This window comes from Equus caballus, chromosome 1 (assembly GCF_041296265.1).
Source record: "Equus caballus isolate H_3958 breed thoroughbred chromosome 1, TB-T2T, whole genome shotgun sequence".
In the NCBI taxonomy this organism is placed as follows: domain Eukaryota; kingdom Metazoa; phylum Chordata; class Mammalia; order Perissodactyla; family Equidae; genus Equus; species Equus caballus.
Window position 1 is genome coordinate 103,089,924 of NC_091684.1, and position 20,101 is coordinate 103,110,024.

Sequence of the window (20,101 nt, forward strand, 5' to 3'; positions counted from 1 at the left end):
TCTCGCCCCCACCCTGGGAACCTTCTACGTGAATTAAAACCTGCTGTTAAAATGTTGTCTGCGAAGAACAGCTGGCATTTTTTATCATCCTGCTCCCTCTTATATTAAACCCAGTCTAATTTTCTCCCCAAATCTGTTGCACTGCAAGATTTCTTAGAAAGACTTCGAAAACAAGATAAAAATGTGTCTGTTGGGCACTTTGACCACAAAATGCGGTTTGTAAGCTCAGAGAGAAGCTGCGATGTCTTTCTTTTCAGATAAATGCACAGAGGATTTCAGCTCATGCAAAAAAAGACTAAATTAGACCCTCTGCTCATTTCGTTTTTAATGAACTGATTATGGGCAGTTAAACTAAACCACCTCATCACTAGCATAATTTTTTATTTCAACCATTCACTCTGGTTAGTGGTCAGAAACCAACTTGAATCATCCAAGGCCTTATGTCTTGGTCATCTCTGAGATTTATGCCTAGGAAGTCCAAATCCATAAAAGAAAATTTTCGAAAAAGGTTAGCTCTCTGCCAGGGCCAAGGAAGCCAGTGTAACAGGAAGAGCCGGACTGCCCAGACCACAGGGACACCCAGCCTCCGGCCACCCAAGATGAGGGCATCCTCAGTTCTCAGCCCACAGCAGTACCTGCCAACTGCTCCCACCTTGACCCGCTCCCCCCTGGGTTTCCAAGACACTCTTCTCTCTCTTGCATCCTAATAGTTCTCTCCTTCCTGTGCTCCCCCACCCAAAAAGTTTCACATATTCAGTCAACATTTGAGTGGCCACTGCTTCTCAAGTACTGGGCTAGACACTGTCCCTAAATGTGGGTACTCCCCAGGGTCCACGCTGGGCATGTCCTGACTTTCATTTGCACGTAATTATATTTTTAAATCTCCATTTAGGCTGGAAAGCCCAAAAACTCTGTAGCTCCAGTCTCGGCCTCACCCCCTGCGCCCCAGGTCAAGATATGTTCCTGGCCAGTGATGTCTGAACGTCCCACAGACCCCCTCAAAGTGCCCAGGGCTGGCAGGGAATCAGCCATCTCCCGGGGTCACCTAACTTGCTCCTCCCCCAGGCTCCCTGTCACGCTGAAGAGCACCACTGTCCACCCAGTGGCCCCAGCTGGAAAAAGGCCTGGTGCAGTCTCTCCCTGGGAAGGGTGTGAGCAAGGGGACAGAGGCACCTTTCAGGGGGACTGAGGCTGGAAGAGGTGAACCTTCTAATTCCAGCTGCTTTTCAGGGGCCGATTTGTGGGAGAAGCCGGATGAGACCTCCCCACAAATGTGGGTTCTCGATGAAATCTGTCCAAGCTAGTTCTAGCAAAATTAGGGGGCTGGAGGTCGTGAGGGACTAGCGCAACAGATCCAGGGGTGCAGGTGTGAGACGGGTTTTAGGATGTGAGCTCTGCCATGGCTAGAAGAGACTGCAATCTTGGAATACAAATTTGCTTGTCGTCAACACACACACACACACACACACACACATCGATTTCACGCTCCCCCGCCTGTTTTCCTGTTTTCCTCTGCTCCAAGGCCATTCCTCCTTGCCTCTCACACCCCAGCCACAATTCCTCCTCATACTTAATTCTCAACTGACGCGTCTCCTCCCCCTCCGGGACGCCTTCCCTGACGCCCCTACGGTGTGAGCTGCCATCCTCCGTGCGCGGAGGTGTGTCTGACACTGTTTGTTTACGTGTCTGTCTCGGCGTTTCCCCAACACACGCGCAGCCCTCTGAGAGCAGGAGCCTGGTGCCCAGCCCCGGGCCGACAGCGGGAAGGCGGCGGGGAGCCCCAGCCCGGGGGCGGGGCGCAGTCCAGCCGGGTTCAGCCGGAGGCGCGCGCGGGGAGCGCAGCAGGGCCCAGACGAGCGCCGAGGACACAGCATCCTCGGATCCGCCCACGCCCGCGCGGCCGCCCCGAGGCGGCAGGACGACCCCCCCCCCCGGGACTCCCACCCAAAATGTCCTCCCTGTGGTCCTCCTCCCTGTGACACTCCTCTCCGCGCGGGCAGGAGAGAGGCACCGAGCGGAGCCTCCAGGCCTCCGCACGCCCACCCTGTCCCCGGCGCCCGAGACCCGCGGCCCGTCACCTCTGCTCCCTCCCCGCAGAACCTCGAGGGTCGCCGCGGCTCGGGGTAGAGTGGGGCCGGGGGCTTGGGAGGAGGAGGAGGCGCCAAAAAGCGGAGGAGAGAGCAGGCGGCCCCTCTCCACCCCGCGCGCTCTTAGGCGGGAAGAAACCGAGGCCCAGGAGAGGGCCCCCCCAGGCGCCACAGCCCCCGGAGCCCTGGAGCCTCGGGGGAGCGCAGTCCCCTTGTCCCCCTCCCTCCCTCCCCTGCGCGTCCCTACCTGGCTGGCTTTGTGGAACTGCTTCTTCAGCCCCGCCATCGACATCGCGACTGCGCCCGGCCGGGCTGGGTGGTCTCTGCGCTCGGCCGGGCCACGCGGCTGCGACGCGCTGGGGGAGCGGGCGCCGGGGCCGGTCCCCCAGAGGCTGGGCTCCGGCGGGCCAGCCTCCCACGGCCACGGCCACGGCCACGGCCACAGCCGCTGTCACACGCGCACACACGCGCGCACGCAGATGGCAACACTGCGTTCCAAAGCCCCTGCGCAGCCCATTGGCCAAGCCGGGGCGCTATGCAAATGAGGCCGCTGGGGCCGCCCACGCGGCATTGTTGCGTGGAGACCTGGAGGACCGGAGAGGCTGGGAAGATGGACCTGTGATGCGGCGCGTGGAGGTGTCCCCGAGTCGGGAGAGCAGAGCCACACGGGGCTTCTTGCTGGGTGTAGGATGAGCTGCGTCTGGCTTCACGATTGCCCTTGGGTGGGGAGAGAGGGATCACCTTTCTCTGCTTCTGCTGAGAAATCTGCTTTGCTTTCGGGCAACATCGCCTCCCTCTGGCGCGTGCTGGGTAGGTTTATGTTTTAAGAAAGGGACGCTCCGAATTACGCCTGGGGAGAGAGAAATGCAACATGACAGAGGACCTGCGGTAGGAGGCAGTGGTCTGTGGGCGGCCGGGCTGTTTTTTCTTTCCCCGCGCGGTGTTCTGGGTACAATGTGCCCAAATGATTTCGGTCCTCTAGGAGCCCAAGAGTTATTGGGTAATTTATTAATAAATACGTTCTCGCCTCCATAGAGCGCTGAGCGCGCTGTCGGCTGCGTTAAGAGCAACTATCTCCAAGGAGCCGTAAACAGCGCGCTGGACCCCGGGGGGGAATTCACCAGACGAGGGCCCCAGCTCCTTTGGTAACTCCTACCAGTTGTGTCAGGTACAGAGCATCGTTTTGCACAGGGGCCAGAAGTCTAGGACCCACAACCGAGACCCAGCCGGGGGCCTGGAGCATCCCGTTGATCTTCGTGTCAGAGCTGCCCCCAACAGGTCAGCATCTTCGCTGAATCTGGCCTCCAAAGGGCTCCCAAGAAACTACAACCCACCCTTAGCAACGCTTAACACTGAAAGAAACATCTTCCTCCTCCAGTGTCTACCTAAGAGAAAGAAGCTCCTCTTTCTGGGCCCTCAACAGATCCCATTAGGGATGACCAAGAGTCCCGGTTTCCCTCTGACTCTCCCCATTTACCCCTGTTCCCCAGCGTCCCCTCCTGGCATCCTGCGTTTCTCCAGGACAAAGTCACACAGCCTCTCCTTTGCCGTTAGCTCCCAACTCCTTTATCCCTGGCTCCATCCTAGTGAGGATTGGGCCAGTAACTCTACCTCCCTGAGGCTCAGTGTCCTCAGTTTCCTTAGAGGGTGTGGACAGGAGCATCATTCCTCTGATATGGGAGAAAATTAATGTACTTAGTGGAGGAGAGAAAGGCGGCCATCCCCAGAGATAGTTAGTTTGACTTGAGTGAGTGCTGTGGGCTTGACTGGCCTGGAAATGGCTGATGCCAGCCACAGATAGGTGACTAGAAGGTGTGAGCTGGGTCAGAATAGCATAGCAAGATGACCTGTCCACACAGCGGAACCCCACTCAACAGCAGGCTGTACCCTGGGGTAACAGCTACACTCAGGCAGAGGCAGCTGGGGTCCCAGACTGGGATTGGGGTCCGCCTTGTCCTGGGCTGGTTCAGGGCAGCCTGGAAGGTCCTCACTGCCTTTTATCTCCATATCCAAGAGTTGTTTAAATAGCAGAGACTTGAAGAAATTTCTCCCTAAAGCAATCTGGCTCTGTGCCTTTTGGGAAGGAGGTGATTTTTTTTTTAATAACTTTTTTGCATTTTTTTTCCATGGTTGATAGTATATTCAAGTCTCCTACTTCAGTTAATGTTGGTAATTTATCTCTTCATTTAATCGAGTGTAACGTTGTACATCATATTCTCATAACTTTGAAACTTCAGAATCTTTCATATACATTTTTCCTTTATAAAAGTACTTGTGATTTTTCTTAATTTTTTTCAGTGATTAGACTATTTGGAGGTTTGCCAATTTTACTGGTCTTTTAAAACACTTCTTGAATTGACTCATAATTGCTATAGCTTTTTTTCTCTCATTAATTTCTGTCTTTATTCTATATTCTTTCTTCTGTTTTGTTCAAGAGATTGAAGTTATTAACAACAGAAACTGACCCTGGTTAACATGAGCTGGAAAAGAATGTGTTGGAGAAGGACATCAGGCAGCCCAGAGATTCAGAGGGGCATAGGAGACCAGGGGAGGGAATGAGCAGGACTAGGAATCTGAGTGGTCAGATCCCCAGCAGGTCCAGGACCAGTTTGTTGGATGTGCTGGCTCCACCCCTGAATGCTGGCTGTGGCTGCCAGAGTAAGGGCTAAGCTGTTCTCTGCTTCTTTCACTGCTACTTGGAAGTCCCGGGGGGACAGCATCTGATTGGTTAAGTTAGATGATACGCCCAGGCCCTAGATATCTAAGATGCACACCATGGTGGATTTCCCTAATACATAGGAAGATGCTTCAGATGCTAGGCAGCCAAAAAATTCTAAAACCAAGAGCCACACAGATGCCCATTAAAGTTTATTTGGGGATTCCTTAATCTTTTCAGCTGAATATGTGGTATATTTATTTTTATTCTTTCTGGTTTTATAATCAGCACAGATAAAACTATGAATCCACCCCACCCCCCACGTGTGGCTTTGATTTCACACTTTGTTTTCATTAAGTAATATACTTCTTCTGGTTATTTCCTAAATAAACTTGTAACGGCTGTTTTAATTTCCTCTTTGATCCAAATGTTATTCAGGACAGTTTTTTAAAATTTCTTCTAGGTGGTTTGATTTCTTTTATTCATTGTATATTAAATTCTAGACCTCAGGTATTATTGTCAAACAACATGTCCTGAAGTTTTTTATATAGCCCAGTGTGTTAAATTTTATAAATGTACCACAGAGGTTTGAAATAACGCACATTCTCAGTTTCCAGGGTTCAGTTTTTCAGTTTAATCTGTAACGGGAGCCCACATTCCACCGAAGCTCCTGGCTCGGAGGGAGATTGCAAATTCATGCCAGCTGGAGCCACGTGGGTCAGCTCGGGGCTTGTCCTTCACGTCGCCGTCACCCCTCCAGTGACACAAGGGCCCACAGCTCCTCCATCTGTTTAGCGAGGGAGTAGGCAGATGTCTTGGCCCCTTCATCAGAGTTGTCTACATGGGATGAAACCGATTGGAGAGTCTTGAGGCGCAGACAAGCATCACTCTAAACCAAAGGCTCCTGGGCATTTGGTGGTCTTCCCAGGTGGGTGACAAGAGGGATGCTGTGGTTGTCTCTAGCACTCTGGACAGATGGCCCATGTGCTGGCAGAGGTCTGGGTGTTCTCCTACCACAGAGGTCCTTGTGGTCCTTGGTTCTCACCTCCCTTTCCCTTCCCTGGTCCACAGAGCGCTAAGCTAGTATGCACTGACATCTCTCTGTCTTGTGCGTGGGCCAGCTTTTGAATCTAGTGTTTGCAGTCCTTGCATCTGGTCCTGCAGTGAGTCACTCACATCCCTCTCTGTGTGGACTGGAGCAGAAGACCCCTGGGGAGGGAATGGAAGAGGAAGAAAGCATACTGGTCGATGTCTCCAAATATTATCCCGTCTCACTTCGTAAGTCAAGTCTTCCGAGCTTATCATTCAGATGCTCTGTGTCCTGGTTTTTCCTACTCTGCTTATCAAAGACTGAGGGAGATTGTCCACAGTCTCTTGCTTCAATTTTGATTATGTCTGTTGTTCCCTCTATTTGGGAGCTTATCTTTAAATATTTTAGTCCTATGGTATTCTGCCTATGTGACGACTGTCATATCTTCCTGTGGGCTGAAATTTTATCCATAGAAAATAACATATTTTGTCCTACTTATGTCTTTTTGCTTCTATTTTACTTTGTCATATCAATTTTTGTATCCCTCCTGTTTTTGTATGTGCTTCATATGGCCTAATTTGTCCTTTTTTTCCCAGCTTTATGGAGATATATTGATGTATAATGTTATGTAAGTTTAAGGTGTACAATGCGATGTGATACATGTATGTATTGTGAAATGATTACCACAATAGGGTTAGTTAACACCTCCATCACCTCACTTAATCACCTTTATGTGCGTGTGGGAAGAACATTTAAGATCTACTCTCTTAGCAGCTTTCATGGATAGGTCCTTTATTTTTGACCTTTCATTTTGTTTTAGATGTGTGCTCTTATAAAAAGAGTAAAATCTAATTTTGTTTTGGATCCAAAATATGTCATTGCCTTTTCCTAGATAGATTTAAAGCATTCATATTTATTATGAAAAAGATATATTTGGTCTTAGTTTTGTCATTTTATGGCATATTATCTGTTTTTGTTTTCCCCTTCCAATAGTCCTGCTATCATTCATATCTATTTGTCACTAAACTAAAGATTTTCCTTGCTTTTTCTTCCCCTTTGCTTTAGGAAATTATACGCCCAATTTTTACTCAACCAGAGGTTACCTTTGTCCTATAAAATATTTGGACATATGTCCTCTATCAACATCAATAAATAAACATTGTGCAGAAGCCACAGCATGACTAGAATGAGCATGGCCAGGACACATGAACTGGGGTCACCTTGTCACCTGCTTTGACGGTGACCACCTCGTGCTCTGGCCCCAGCCATCTGGGAAGCCTCCAGCAGAGACCAGAGGGGTCCAGTTTCCTTTGTCTGAAGCAGCAAGTGAGCCCGTTTAAGACTGGGGTGCAGGGTGTTGGTTTTAAGTCAAGGAAGCAAAAATGGAGAAAAGACAACTTAAACAGAAATTTTGAGGTAAAAGAATAGTGAAATGATTTTAAATTCAAAATGAAAGTTTTCATAAGTGTGTATTTTTCATTATCCAATAACAGAGAAAATTTGGAAACTATTGAAGAGTAAAAAGGAGGAAAAATTATCTTTGGAACCACCATTAAAACAATTGCTCTTAGCGTTTTGTCATAATTTTCTTTTATAGTCTTTTTCCTAGGCACAATTTAAACACAGTAGGGTTATGACTGTGCACGCTACTTTATTTTCTTCTTTGTTCTCTTAACTACATGAGCATTTTCTATATTGTCTAGACTTCACACACATAATTTTTTTTTTTAGATTGGGCCTGACCTAACATCTGTTGCCAATCTTTTCTTTTTTTCCTTCTTCTTTTCCTCAAAGCCCCCCAGTACACAGTTGTATGTTCTAGTTGTAAGTCCTTCTAATTATGCTATGTGGGACGCCACCTCAGCATGGCCTGATGAGCAGTGCTGTGTGGGTGCCCAGGATCCAAACCGGCAAAACCCTGGGTCCCTGAAGCAGAGCGCACGAACTTAACCACTTGGCCATGGGGCCAGCCCCACACACATCATTTTCATGACAACTTAATGACTAATTATGTAGACATGTCAAATTATGTTTGATCGTTTTCCATTATTACACATTTAAAGGTGTTTTTTCCCCCAAATTTGTCATGATTTATATAATGCTGCATTAAACATCTTTTTCCACATCAGGATCTCCTTCTCTACTTAGGAATAGTTCCTTAGAATAGATTCCTAGATGTAAAATTAGTGCATTGAAGATCTGAATAGTTCTAAGTGTGGACTGATAGATATGTAGCATAGTTATAATTGCTCCCACGATCCATGGTCATTAGGGAAGAGTCTTGTAAAAAAAAAAAAAAAAGAAAGAAAGAAAGAGAAAGAGAAAAAAGTGCAAAGAAACATGGATTTGTACCTTCCGTTTGCCTTGACTTCCATGTCATTGAACCTGTGGCCAGATACAAGCGCCAGATTACAGTTCTTGGCGGTCCTTGGAGAGCTGAGTTCAGATACAGACATCTTAAATAATCCTAAAATGTTATTTTAAGGATGACCTGTCAATTTCCAGCTTTGTCTCTCTATTTTTCCCTCAAAAAAGCTTTCACCCAGACTCCCTTTTCTGGAGGCTTCCTGGGTTACTCACACATGAAGGGCGGGGCCTGGGCCCACCACGGAGCGTTTGCACAGGATGCCAAGTGTTTAGATAAACCACACCTAGAAGCGTTCGTTCCTCAGTCTCATATCTCCACATACCTGGCTGCGCAGAAGTGGAGAGCAGGATACTGTCTTGCTTTCCTTGTAACTTCGTCGGCCTTCTATTTTGCACATCTGGGAAAGCTGTGTGCCCGTCGATGAGGTAACAGAGCAGACGTGATGAATCCCAGATGTGGAGCGTGGCCATTTGCCACAAACTTGCAAGATCACAACCGGGGACAAATGTATAGACTTTCTTGACTTACTCTTTTACGCGAAGCTGGTGGAAAATCAACTGATCAGTTCAAGGAAAGGCCAGAGAAATCTTTTCATTTTAAAATGTAGAGGGAAAGCAACTGAAGGGTTCTTATTTATTTAAAGATGAGGATTAGAGGAAGGGCTGCAATCAACAGTGAAAGCAAATGTAATTGACTCGTGAATCAACGCGTATCAGTTATCTACAATACGTAACTCCGTTATTCTGGACTCTGTAAACATTCAGCTAGAATTCTGGGTCATGCTGTAACCCTAATTAGCTTTTGTTAATTACATGGGTGCCATTTTCCTTTTCACGTTTACCCCGGAGGATTTATTTTTCACTTCTAATAAATTGATGCCCGAAATTTGTGCCGAGATAAAGAATTAGTGAGCGGTGCAGGTGGCTTTCGTAAACTACTGCTGCCACCTTGTGGTGCCACTGAGAAGTGGCAGAGGTGACTCTATAGGAACCGTAAGCATATCAAACAGTGGTTACGTTCACGTCATTTGCTTGTATTTCAGAGTTTTTCCAGAGCACACTGGCACCTTTGGTCACAGCAGTTCATGTGAACGGTGCTGAGTGTCACAGTGTTGCTGCAGTCTGGACCTTGAGATCCCCCATCATATCTTGGACTTTAGTCAATCGGGGGTCCTCTTGTGGTTCCTGTTGTAAGAAGAACCTCAAGCAGGGCTGCTCCATCACGATGGCATTAGCCAGACAGGAAGGAGGAGAACAAATAGAGAACGGTGTAATGGTGCCAAAGGAGGAATTTCGAGAAGAGGAAGTGGGCCTCAGAGCCGATGGTGACAACGGCAGCCCCCAGCATCCCAATTCCATCGCTTGCTCTCTCTCCCTCTTCTCACTTCATTTTCCATCATAGTTCTTTATCTCATAAGATTTTAATAATATCTGTTTTAAAGCTTGTTTCTCATCTATCTCCACTACCAGAATAGTAAAGGCCTAAGGCAGCACTGTCCACTAGAACTTTCTGTGATGGTGCAAATGTTCTCTGTCTGTGCGTCCAACGCCGAGGACCATGAGCCACCTGTAGCTGTCAATCACTTAAAAGTTAGCACCTGCAGCTCTCGGTTTTTAACCTTATTTAATTTTAACGAATTAAAATGTAAATAGCCACATGTGGCCGGTGGCTACTGTGTTGGACAGCACAGTTCTAGAAGGACAAGAGATTATTCCCCTCTGTTTACCACAGAGCTTCCAGCACCAGAAGAGTTTCTAGAATCTCAGAGCTGCTCAATACACAGAAATATTCATTTAATGAATTAAAAAAGAGGACTATGAAAAGGGCGGATGAGGACCTGGATTAGCAAGAAGTAGGAGGTGATGATGAAGGAGGAGTTGTGTTCAAAGTCCTTGGAGCTGAAGGGCCAAGCAAAGGCGAGATGTTGTCGTTCGTGCTGCATATTCAAGGTGACGGGAACCATGGCCCCATCTGTACCGACTTCCGTGGAATGGTGTGAGCGAGCTCTGCAGCCCGAGGTTGGACTAAGATCCAGGAATCCTGCCAGGATGGTCAGCAGAGTGGGCAACGCAGGAAACAGGGTTTTCCTGCGGGCACCTGCGGGCAGGTGTGCACAGCAGTGCCGTCATGATGGACAGAGAATTTCCATCTGGTTATGGCCTTGCCCCCGACCTTTCTAGAGCCCAGCTCCTTGCGCAGACTATGAGGTTGATAACTGACCCCACAGGTGTTGTGGGGCCCAGGAAGCTTTGTTAAGTGCCTGAGACGTTTTCGTTAGTATCATTATTGCGTGTGGCTTGATTCCTCTTCTGGCCACTGCTGGGGGTTGTATAAAGTCTGTGGACCCTCACTGGCTGGGAGATTCTGGCTCTGGACCCCTCAGTCCCAGCCTGCACGTATCCCTCTACCTGTTCTCTACCCCAGGTGCCACCTGGAACTAACGCTCTGACTGTGCCACTTGTGCTCATTTCCCCTTGGGAAGAAAAATGTCAAATTCCTTTTATGAAATGTGCCAAATGAGTACATTAAAGACACCAATTCTCAGGACTTAGAGGTAATATTATGAAATTGTGGATCACTGAATCATTCTAAGGAAACCCAAAAGGAAGACACAGACACTCCATTTTAAGAAAAGAACGCTTGCCGGGCTACTAAAACATGTGCTTTTCTCCATCCACTTTTCTATGAGCCCCCATTTTTCTGGGGAAAAATCAATCCCCAGATTGACTTCGTATTTCTCTTTTTGCCGCCCTTAGGAGAAGAAACTGTGGTTCCCTTTAAGTGCAGGATTTTGCTGTGCTTACAAATTTGGCACCAAGGCGCTTAGCATGTGGTGTTTCAAGAACCTCCCAGTGGTCCTACATGTGCCTCTAATCATACGAGAAGAGTTTATACAGCGTCTATCCCTGGATTGACTTGCATTTTCAAGTTAGTTCCTTGCTGTTATGATTGTGGCCTACAGGGGGCAGTGCGGGACCTCGCAGTGAAGCAGCACAACTTGACAACACCCGGTCAAACGTGTGTGTGATTGCACAGCTCTCTGAAGCAGCCCAGCCCAGTTGACGTGCACACGGATCCCCCAGGAGTCTGCTTAGCATGCAGGTTCTGATTCCCTGGGTCTGCAGTAGGTCCCACAGCCCAAGATTCTGCATTTCTAACGAGCTTTCAAGTGATGCCGATGCTGCTCGTCCACGGACCGCACTTTGAGTTGCAAGGCTGTAAATGACAAGTCCTCAACAGTCTCGCAGAGACCCGGGATGCGGCTTTTTTATTTAACACACACTCATTCTATGAATAGTGGACACGCACGCCCAGCAGCTCCTGTGTTTAATGAACTGGATGGATGGAAAACAACTGGGTTCCAGACACGTCCTTCCCTTGGCCGTGGGGGCATCGTTTTCTCTCTTGTGGCTCACCAGCTCTGCTGGTAAACGTTGGAAGCTGATGTTATTTGTCATCACCTTGGCCCAGGATCCTGAGCCTGATTTTGCCAGATTTTGCCCAAAGAGTAGAATGTGCCCTCGCCCCTGAAGCGTGGAACTGGTGGCCTGCAGCCGCCTGCTGAGGCCCAGGCCATAGGAGGCCCCTGGATCTGCAAGGGAAAAGAAGAGCACATGGGACACGCAGACCCACTGTGCGCTTCCACGGCAGCCCTGCGAGATGTGTGTGACCTCCGATTCAGGGACGAGGAGACAGAGCTCAGAGAGCTGAAATGTCCCCCGACAAGATGTGACTGACCCGCCTCTCCAACTCTGGCCTCCGAAGTCCACCCACCAACCTGGAGAGCGTCAGGACCCCTTGCTCTAAAGTGCACTGGGGTTCACTCAGTGAACACGCGTTCATGCAGCACCTACTGTGCACCTGGTTTGGGCTGGGGCCTGGGCCGGCAGAGATGAATCAGAGTCTGTCCTGTAGCAGCTGATACATGAAACATGTGGGCAGGTTTCCACGGAGAGTCCCGTGTGGTCTTAGGAAAAGCTGGAGTCTAGCGAGCTGGCCGGTCTCTGTCCCTCTCGCCGACCCCTCGAGGCGCTTCTCCCCAAGCCGGGCAATGCAGGACTGTTCATCTGGTATTACTGGGCGGTGTTTGGTGGCTGGATTGATTACCCTGTGCCTGAATGTGACCCTTACTTCGCTGGAGTTAGTTGTGGCTCTCTTCTCCCTAACAGACTGAGCTGGAAAAAATGGCTGAGGGGGCAAGTGTTGGAATAACTGGCGCTGTCCCATGCCTCTGACTTTTCCTGACTCCTGACCCTTATGTGTACGCACCTCTGCCCACCTGTGCTGGGGAACAAGCGAGCCAATGCAGCTGAAGTGACGGAGACCATCAGGGATGCTGACATGTGCACGCCTGTCACCCGTCCTCCTCATGGACTGTGAGCTCACCTCCAGCAAGCTTCTGGAAGACAAAGCTCATCTTGCCCTTCTGTGTACACACACACACGCCCTGACTAGTACAGAACCCAACACACTCCGTCACCCCGCAAAATTTGAGAAGGAAGTGAGTGACTTGGGGTCTTACCAGTGACTTGGGTTTAGAGTTCATCTAGTTTTAGGCAAATCTGATCTAAGCTATCAGAAATCAGGATGCTGTTTAGCTCTGGGAGGCGCAGTCATGCTGGAAGGGGTCCCAATGAGGTTTCTGAGGGCTGCTAATGTTTTATTTCTCAGTCTGGGTGCAGGGTACATGAGGGAGTTCACTTTGTAAAAAATGCATTAAGCTGGACTCTTAAGGGCCAGCCCCGGTGGCCTTGTGGTTAAGTTCAGTGTGCTCCACTTTGGCAGCCTGGGTTCAGTTCCCAGGCTTGGACCTACACTGCTCTGTTAGCCACCATGCTGCGCTGGTGCCTGGATACTAAAAAACAGAGGAACATTGGCATGGATGTTAGCTCAGGGTGAATCTTCCTCAGCAAAAAAAAGAAAAGAAAAAGTGTGCCCTTTTTCCAATGCACAAAGAAATTAAAGTTCATAACTTTGACAGATTTTGACTACATAGAGCAGCAATTTTAAAAGCAGGAATTCAGTCGTAATGCTTACATCAATTGCAATGAACAAACGCCCTGAATTTTCTCCTTTGCAGATCCATCACGCCTGCTTAAAAACAAAACAAATTGCCAATTACCTAATCCTGGCCACCCCCATGCAACATATTTAAGGCTACAAACTTCAAAAACAGCCCGTCTTCTCCCTGTTTTCCATTCTGCTTTGCCCTCCACTCCACTGACACTTGTGGATGACCTCACCTGATTTTTATACAGAAAATTGAGTCCATCTGGCATTCGCTCCCTCCGCCCCCTCATCTCCACTTGAGTATGATCCTGGGAACCCACATTTTCCTCCCCTTCTTCCTTCTGATTGTGAAGGAGAGGAGCCCCATCTCCTGCTCGCCTCTCTGCACCGAACTCTGCACGCGTTTGGCCCTGACTCACGCCCCCAGAAGGCGGACAGCCCCTCCCCACAGGCAGCAAAGGCCGGATGTTCCAGACCCGGCCCAGCTCCTTTCCATGGTCTTCAGTTTCAGGAAAAGAGCTTGAGCCCCTTCCCCACCCCTCGAGGACATTGGCAGGATGCTCCCCTTAGATCTGTGAATCCACCTGTTATACGCTCTTGACCCTTTGATTTTTTTTTTAAGATTTCTTTTTCCTTTTTCTCCCCAACGCCCCCCGGTACATACTTGTATATTTTTCGTTGTGGGTCCTTCTAGTTGTGGCATGTGGGACGCCGCCTCAGCGTGGTTTGATGAGCAGTGCCTGTCCGCACCCAGGATTCCAACCAACGAAACACTGGGCCGCCTGCAGCAGAGCGCGCGAACCCAACCACTCGGCCACGGGGCCAGCCCCTTGACGCTTTGATTTTTGTCTTACGTTTCCTTGATTTCCAGACGTGGGAATATATAATATATATAAATATAAAATATATATTAATATATAAAGATATATAATTTTTTATATTGAGGTCATAGCATTGTGTAATTTCAGGTGTACATTATTACATGTCAGTTTCTGTATAGACTGCATCTTACTCACCCTCGATAGTCTAGTTTTTATCCATCACCATAAATATGTGCCCCTTCCCCTCTGGTAACCCCTAATCTGTTCTCTTTGTGCATGTGTTTATCTTCCACATATGAGTGAAATCATACAGTGTGCGTCTTTCTCTGTCTGGCTTATTTCTCTTAACATCATACCCTCAAGGCCCATCCATGTTGTTTCAAATAGGATGAGTTTGTCTTTTTTATGGCTGAGTAGTATTCCATTGTGTATATATACCACATCTTCTTTATGTGTTCATCACTTGATGGGTACTTGGGTTGCTTCCACGTTCTTGGCTATCGTGAATGGTGCTGCAGAGAACATGGGGTGCATAAGTCTCTTTGAATTGCTGATTTCAAGTTCTTTGGATAAATATATGGCACCTAATTTTAAGTGGCTTTGGAAGTTTAGATGTTCAGGCTCTTGCAAATAATTTAACTGAATAGACAGAAATACTTGATTTTCTCTGAATACGTAGAAGCCTCTTGACTCTCTAAACAGGGTACTTTAGCTGTGCAGTCTGAGTTGGAGGTCCAGGCCTTGTCTTTCTCTCCTCTGCAAGACCCAGAAAAGGTGTCCAGCAGGGAAGTGCCAGGTGCCACCTGATCCAGGTCCCAACCTGCTAGAGGGCCCTGGGAGATGTCCAATATGCCTAAAACCCTTAATAACACATTTACCCCAAATTCATAGTTGTATGATCTATTCTGGTTCATGTATGATAAAGTAGCCTCTGTTGTCAAGGCTGCCCCTAGCCCCTACAGCATCTGTGTGTTTCCATGGGCACCTGACCTGGGGAGTAGAATGTAAGCTTACTTCCTCAGCTGCACACCTTGTCCAGGGCACAACCTGCACAACTGTCCATGACACCCCTGTCCACTCTTTTGGAGATATTTGGGATAACTTTTGATATCTTTCTGTTTCCTCTACTTTTGATCATATCAATAACTGTTTTTTAGCCACTCCTCCTAAGGAGATTTCAACTTTATTTTCATGTTTCTAGCACATATTTCACAGATTCCCAGAATTTATACCCAAGGTATCATATTTCTCTCTTTGAAGTATCTTAACTCCGCTTTACTGTTTAAAAGTGGGTTTTACAGAATTTAGTATGCCATAGGGAATTATTAAGCAAATTGTAGCATAGAGAGCATTTATTCCAAATTAGTGAGGCCTGCCCACATGGTTAGAATGAAAAGAAGCAAAAGCTATAACAGCATGTTAACTTCCGTTGCCCTTTGCTTTTAAAGCTATATAAATAAGTAAAAGGATTAGGGGTCATAAAAAGACTAATTAATACATTCCAACATATTGAAAACATTTTTGTGATTTTTCTCTTCTCCATTCTCTTCCTAGAGCCCCTGCCTTCCGAGGCCAAGATAACTGACGAGGATGCTCATCACATGACCAAGTCCGGGAAGAAGGCAGACACTCTTCAGGATAATAGAACACAGGAGATATGCCAACAGCACGAGATATCTGATATATTTTAGATAATCCACCTGGAGACCAGATGACCGTGATGGCCTCCTTCCATCCCACCAGCAGGATCTGAGGCTCCCTCCACCCTGTCTGCAGCAATGGAGAGAAAGCCACTCCATCCCATCCAATCCACTTCAAAAGAGAGAAGTCCAGTCCAAAGGCCTAATCCACAGACTGACGAGGCACAGCCAAGGCCACGGCCAAGAGCAGTCGTTTTGGGGAGAAGATGAGGAATAAAAGGACTGGGGCCGGGGAGCAGGGGTGGCGAGGAAGAGTTCCACAGGGTACTGTCTGTGTTGGTGCAAAGAGCAGGATTATCGCGGACTGAGGACACGCAGGGATGAGATATTGAGAAGGCAAACGTGACTGTCCATAAAGCGTGCCCTACAGCTCCAGTCTAAGGCCCACTACTCCTGGTGGTCCATGGGACGGACTGGGCGGACTCACCCCCACCACCCCTTCTCACTCCAAACAGGTGGATTTCGTCCCTCAAACACAAAGTCAAGAATTGACTGAAGGAGGTTTTCAGCAAAACCAGATGGACATAACACATGTTTATCTCCACTTGTTCCCCAAATTGTGTAGAAGGACGCTAGAGGAATGAGAAAGAGAATGAGAGAAGAGATGGCAGACCAGAGATGTCAACCAAATTTGGGAAAGCAGAAAACAGTCGAATAAATGGCACAGACTTAGCTGAACTGTGAAAGCAGAAATCTGACTGCCTGCAGAGGAAACGAAACTGGTAAAAAATCGACTCCCAGTCCAGAAGCCCGGGACGTTTTGAGAATCAAGGCACAGGTGCCTTCAAAGAGAGAGGAGAGGGCGGGTTGGCAGGAGGGCAGAGAGCAGGGGGCGTGTCAAGTCTGAACAAGGAGCAGCTGGGCCCCCAGATTCCAAGCCCAGCCCACATGTCCACCTGGATGATCCGGCCTCCCCTTGAAGAGGGTGCCCCAGAGAAAGTCGGGTTACAGTGGGGAAGGGAAAGCCAGCCTCTGGGCAGTGAGGCCCCCTTCCCCACCCCCCTGGCTCGGGCTGAGAAGGCTGGCTCCAGGAGATGTCTCCGAGGGAAAACGGTGGAACTGGCAGGCCAGTTGGCATGTTTGCCTGCATGAAAGGAGCATTCGAGTTCTTTTAGAATGTTTGGGGCTGAATGAGTGATAATTATTTGCTATAGAACTAAGCAGATTAAAAACTAAAGTAATTATTAAAACTGGCATAAGAAAGGAATTAAAATCATACTGCAGAGCATTTTAAAGCTGTGAACAATATTTGCATAACCATAAGGATGACAATACAAAATATTAATTTGACAAAAAACTGTGATATCACTAAATTGGGAAAATGGGGAGAGAGGATGGACAGCAGGTAAGAAAACGTGATAGGGCTTCAACCCGAGGACGCCAACAGATGACTTCTAAACTTTAAAAAATCATAACTAGTGGCATAGGCATGTTGTGTAGCAACGTCAAGGTTTCCAGGGTGGCGTGAGGAGCAGGAACCGAGGTTCGGGGCAGCCGGGTGAGCACTGCACACTTCCTATAAGGCAAGAATTAAAGGACATTTTAAAAAGGAATGTGTTGGACGTCCTTTAGAATCAGGTGCGTGTGCTCTTGGCTGAGAGGGGATCAGACCACCCTCTGCCCCCCAGCCACCAGCAGCTGTGAGGCTTTCTCCAGCGTGTCAGAGAGGGTTTCCAGGAAACCATACCGTGGAGCCAGCCAAGTAGCCGGCCAGGGAGACTAATGTGCTTTCCTGGCTGTTCCGTCCTTCCCTCCAACTGAAAGGCTGTAGCTGTCTGGGATTATGGAACTGGGTGCGGTGCCTCACTGGTCCGTTTGAATTCCGTAAAGCTGAGCCAAGAGGTGCCTGCTCTAGCCGCCAAATCGAATGGTTTTCAGGGGTCAAAGCAGCCCCAATGCAAGTGGTAACAGCGCTCAGAGGGGAAAAGAGATTGTGCAGAGGCGGCACGGGCATCTGAGCCAGAGCTCCAGGAAGGGCTCCTGATTAGGGAATGGATGTGTCAGCTGAGAACTGGATCATACTTTATTTTGCAACATGGAAGATGCTTCCGATACTGGCCTCCCAGAGGAGCTGCCAGGGGAGGTGGCCCATAGAAACTCGCGGGTACCCCTTCCTTACGTGGTGCACTCGAGGGAGGGAAAATCCGCAGACAGAGTGGAGCTGGTCTTCCACGGTTGCTGGTGTCGTGACTAGGCAGGCTTCTGGGGTGCTCATTAGTGTTTTCCTGGTATATTTTTTCATCCTTTAGTTTTAATCCATTTATGTCTTTATTTTAAAGTGAGTTTCTTATAGATAGCACATAGTTTTTTAAATTCAGTCTGAGAATTTCTGACTTTAAAATGGAGTGCTTAGACCATTACCTTTAATCATTAATACGGTTGGGTTTAAGTTGTTTTCTATTTCTCTCATCTGCTCTCTCTTTTTCCTCTTTTCCTGTTTTGTGTTAATTAGGTACTTTTTAGGATTCTATTCTATTTCCACTATTGCCTTATTAACTATAGTCCTTGTATTTTTTAGTAGTTACTTTTTGGTTTATAATATTCATCTCTAGCATGACGGTCTACCTACAAATACTATTATACGATGTCACATTATATGTGTAGCTTACGATGGTTCACTTTTATTTCCCTCACCTATCCTTTGTGTATTTTTACCATACTTTTTACTTCTATGTGTGTTATAAACCCCCTAGTACATTATTATTGTATTTGCTTTGAATAGTCAATTACAGGGCATATGTCAAAGTTATTGCAGGTTTGGTTCCAAACCACTGCAATAAAGTGAATATCACAACACAGCAAGTCATGAATTTTTTGGTTTCCCAGTGCATATAAAAGTTATGTTTAGGGGCCAGCCCAGTGGCATAGTGGTTAAGTTTGTGCACTCCACTCCGGCGGCCTGGGGTTCGTAGGTTCAGATCCCAGACACAGACCTAGCACCACTCATCAGGCCATGCTGAGGTGGCATCCCACATAAAATGGAGGAAGATTGGCACAGATGTTAGCTCAGCGACAATCTTCCTCAAGCAAAAAGAGGAAGATTGGCAACAGAGGTTAGCTCAGGGCCAATCTTCCTCACACACACAAAAAGTTATGTTTACACTATACTTAGTCTATTAAGTGTACAATAGCATTCTGTCTAAAAAAGACAATGTACATACCTTAATTAAAAAATACTTTATTGCTAAAAAGTGCTAACATCACATGAGCCTCCAGCGAGTCATAATCTTTTTGCAGTGGAAGGTCTTGTAAAAAGTGCAATACCTGTGAAGTTCAATAAAGCAAAAGCAATAAAACAAGGTAAGCCTGTATCTTTAAAATAAAATTTTAACTGAAAAAAATGTATTTTATATTTACCCACATGTTTGCCATTTCTAGGGCTCTGCTTTCTTCTATGTAGATCTCAGTAACCATTTGGCGTCATTTTCCTTCTGTCTGAAGACTTCCTTCAACATCTTTTGTGGTGCAGATTTACTGGCAATGAATTATCTCAGCTTTTTTGTGTAGAAAAGTTTTGATTCCACATTTATTTTTGGAAGATATTTTTACAAGGTATAGAATCCTCGGTTGACAGTTTTCCTTCAGAGCTTTAAAGATGCCATTCCGTTGTCTTCTGGTTTGCATATTTTCTGACCCGTAGTCTGCAGTATTTTTCCTCTTATCTGCTCACTTGTACGTAGCGTTCCTTAAATTTCTAGCTGTCTTTTGGATTGTTTTCTCTTTATCCCTTGTTTTCAGCAATTTGCTTTTGACGTTCCTTGCCGTGGTTTTCTGTGTTTGTCCTGGTCTGCTCAGGCTGCTGTAACACACGCCATAGACTGGATGGCCTAAGTAACAGACGTTTATTTCTCGCAGTTCTGGAGGCTGGCCAGCCCGAGGTCGAGGTGCTGGGAGATTCAGTTCCAGCTGAGAGCCCTCTTCTTGGCTCATAGGTGGCTGCCGTTCTCATATGGCAGAGAGAGAAGAGCTCTGGTCTCTTGTCCTTTTTTTATAACGGACTAATCCCATTGTGGGGACCCCACCTTCAGACCTCATCAGAGCCCCACCTTCAAATGCCATCACATTGGGGGTTAGAGCTTCAACATATGAAATAGGGGGAGGACACAAACATTCAGTCAATAACAATGAGCTTCTTGGACCTTTGAGCTTATATTTTTACATAAATTTGGAAAACTTCTGGCTATTACTTCTTCAGGTATTTTTATTGCCCTCCGTCTTTCTGGGAAATTCAGTTACACAGTCCTCGTAGGCTTTGTCTCAATCCAGCTGTCTAACTAATCAGCCATCTAACTGGAGCGATTTTTTTTTTCCTCAGAGGCATTTGCTGAGTTTTCTGCACTATTATTTGTCAATCAGGTGGTGAATTTTCCATTTTTCTTTTTTTTCAAAATATTTTAATGGATTTTTTCAGCTTTATTGAGACATAATT

General features: G+C 47.2%; 1 protein-coding gene and 1 long non-coding RNA gene across 5 annotated transcripts in view; one reads left to right on the forward strand and one right to left on the reverse strand.

Moving 5' to 3' along the window:
* Positions 1-2,885, reverse strand: part of LOC138915030 (SH3 domain containing GRB2 like 3, endophilin A3) — a 130,076-nt gene extending 127,191 nt beyond the window's left edge. For 2 of the 4 annotated variants that reach the window (XR_011424101.1, XM_070230182.1), the window contains exon 1: positions 2,335-2,845. Coding sequence is in view for 2 of the 4 variants with exons in the window: in XM_001917239.6 (XP_001917274.3) it covers positions 2,335-2,379 (45 nt within the window). In the remaining 2 variants the exon portion in view is untranslated. Of the gene's footprint in view, positions 1-2,334 lie in introns of all 4 variants that reach the window. The other 2 variants (XM_001917239.6, XM_070230181.1) reach the window with 2 other exon arrangements.
* LOC138916750 (uncharacterized) lies at positions 2,657-17,221 on the forward strand. The gene is made up of 2 exons (XR_011424119.1): positions 2,657-2,897; positions 15,527-17,221. It is a non-coding gene; the product is annotated as an uncharacterized lncRNA (long non-coding RNA).
* Positions 17,222-20,101: the final 2,880 nt, after the last annotated feature.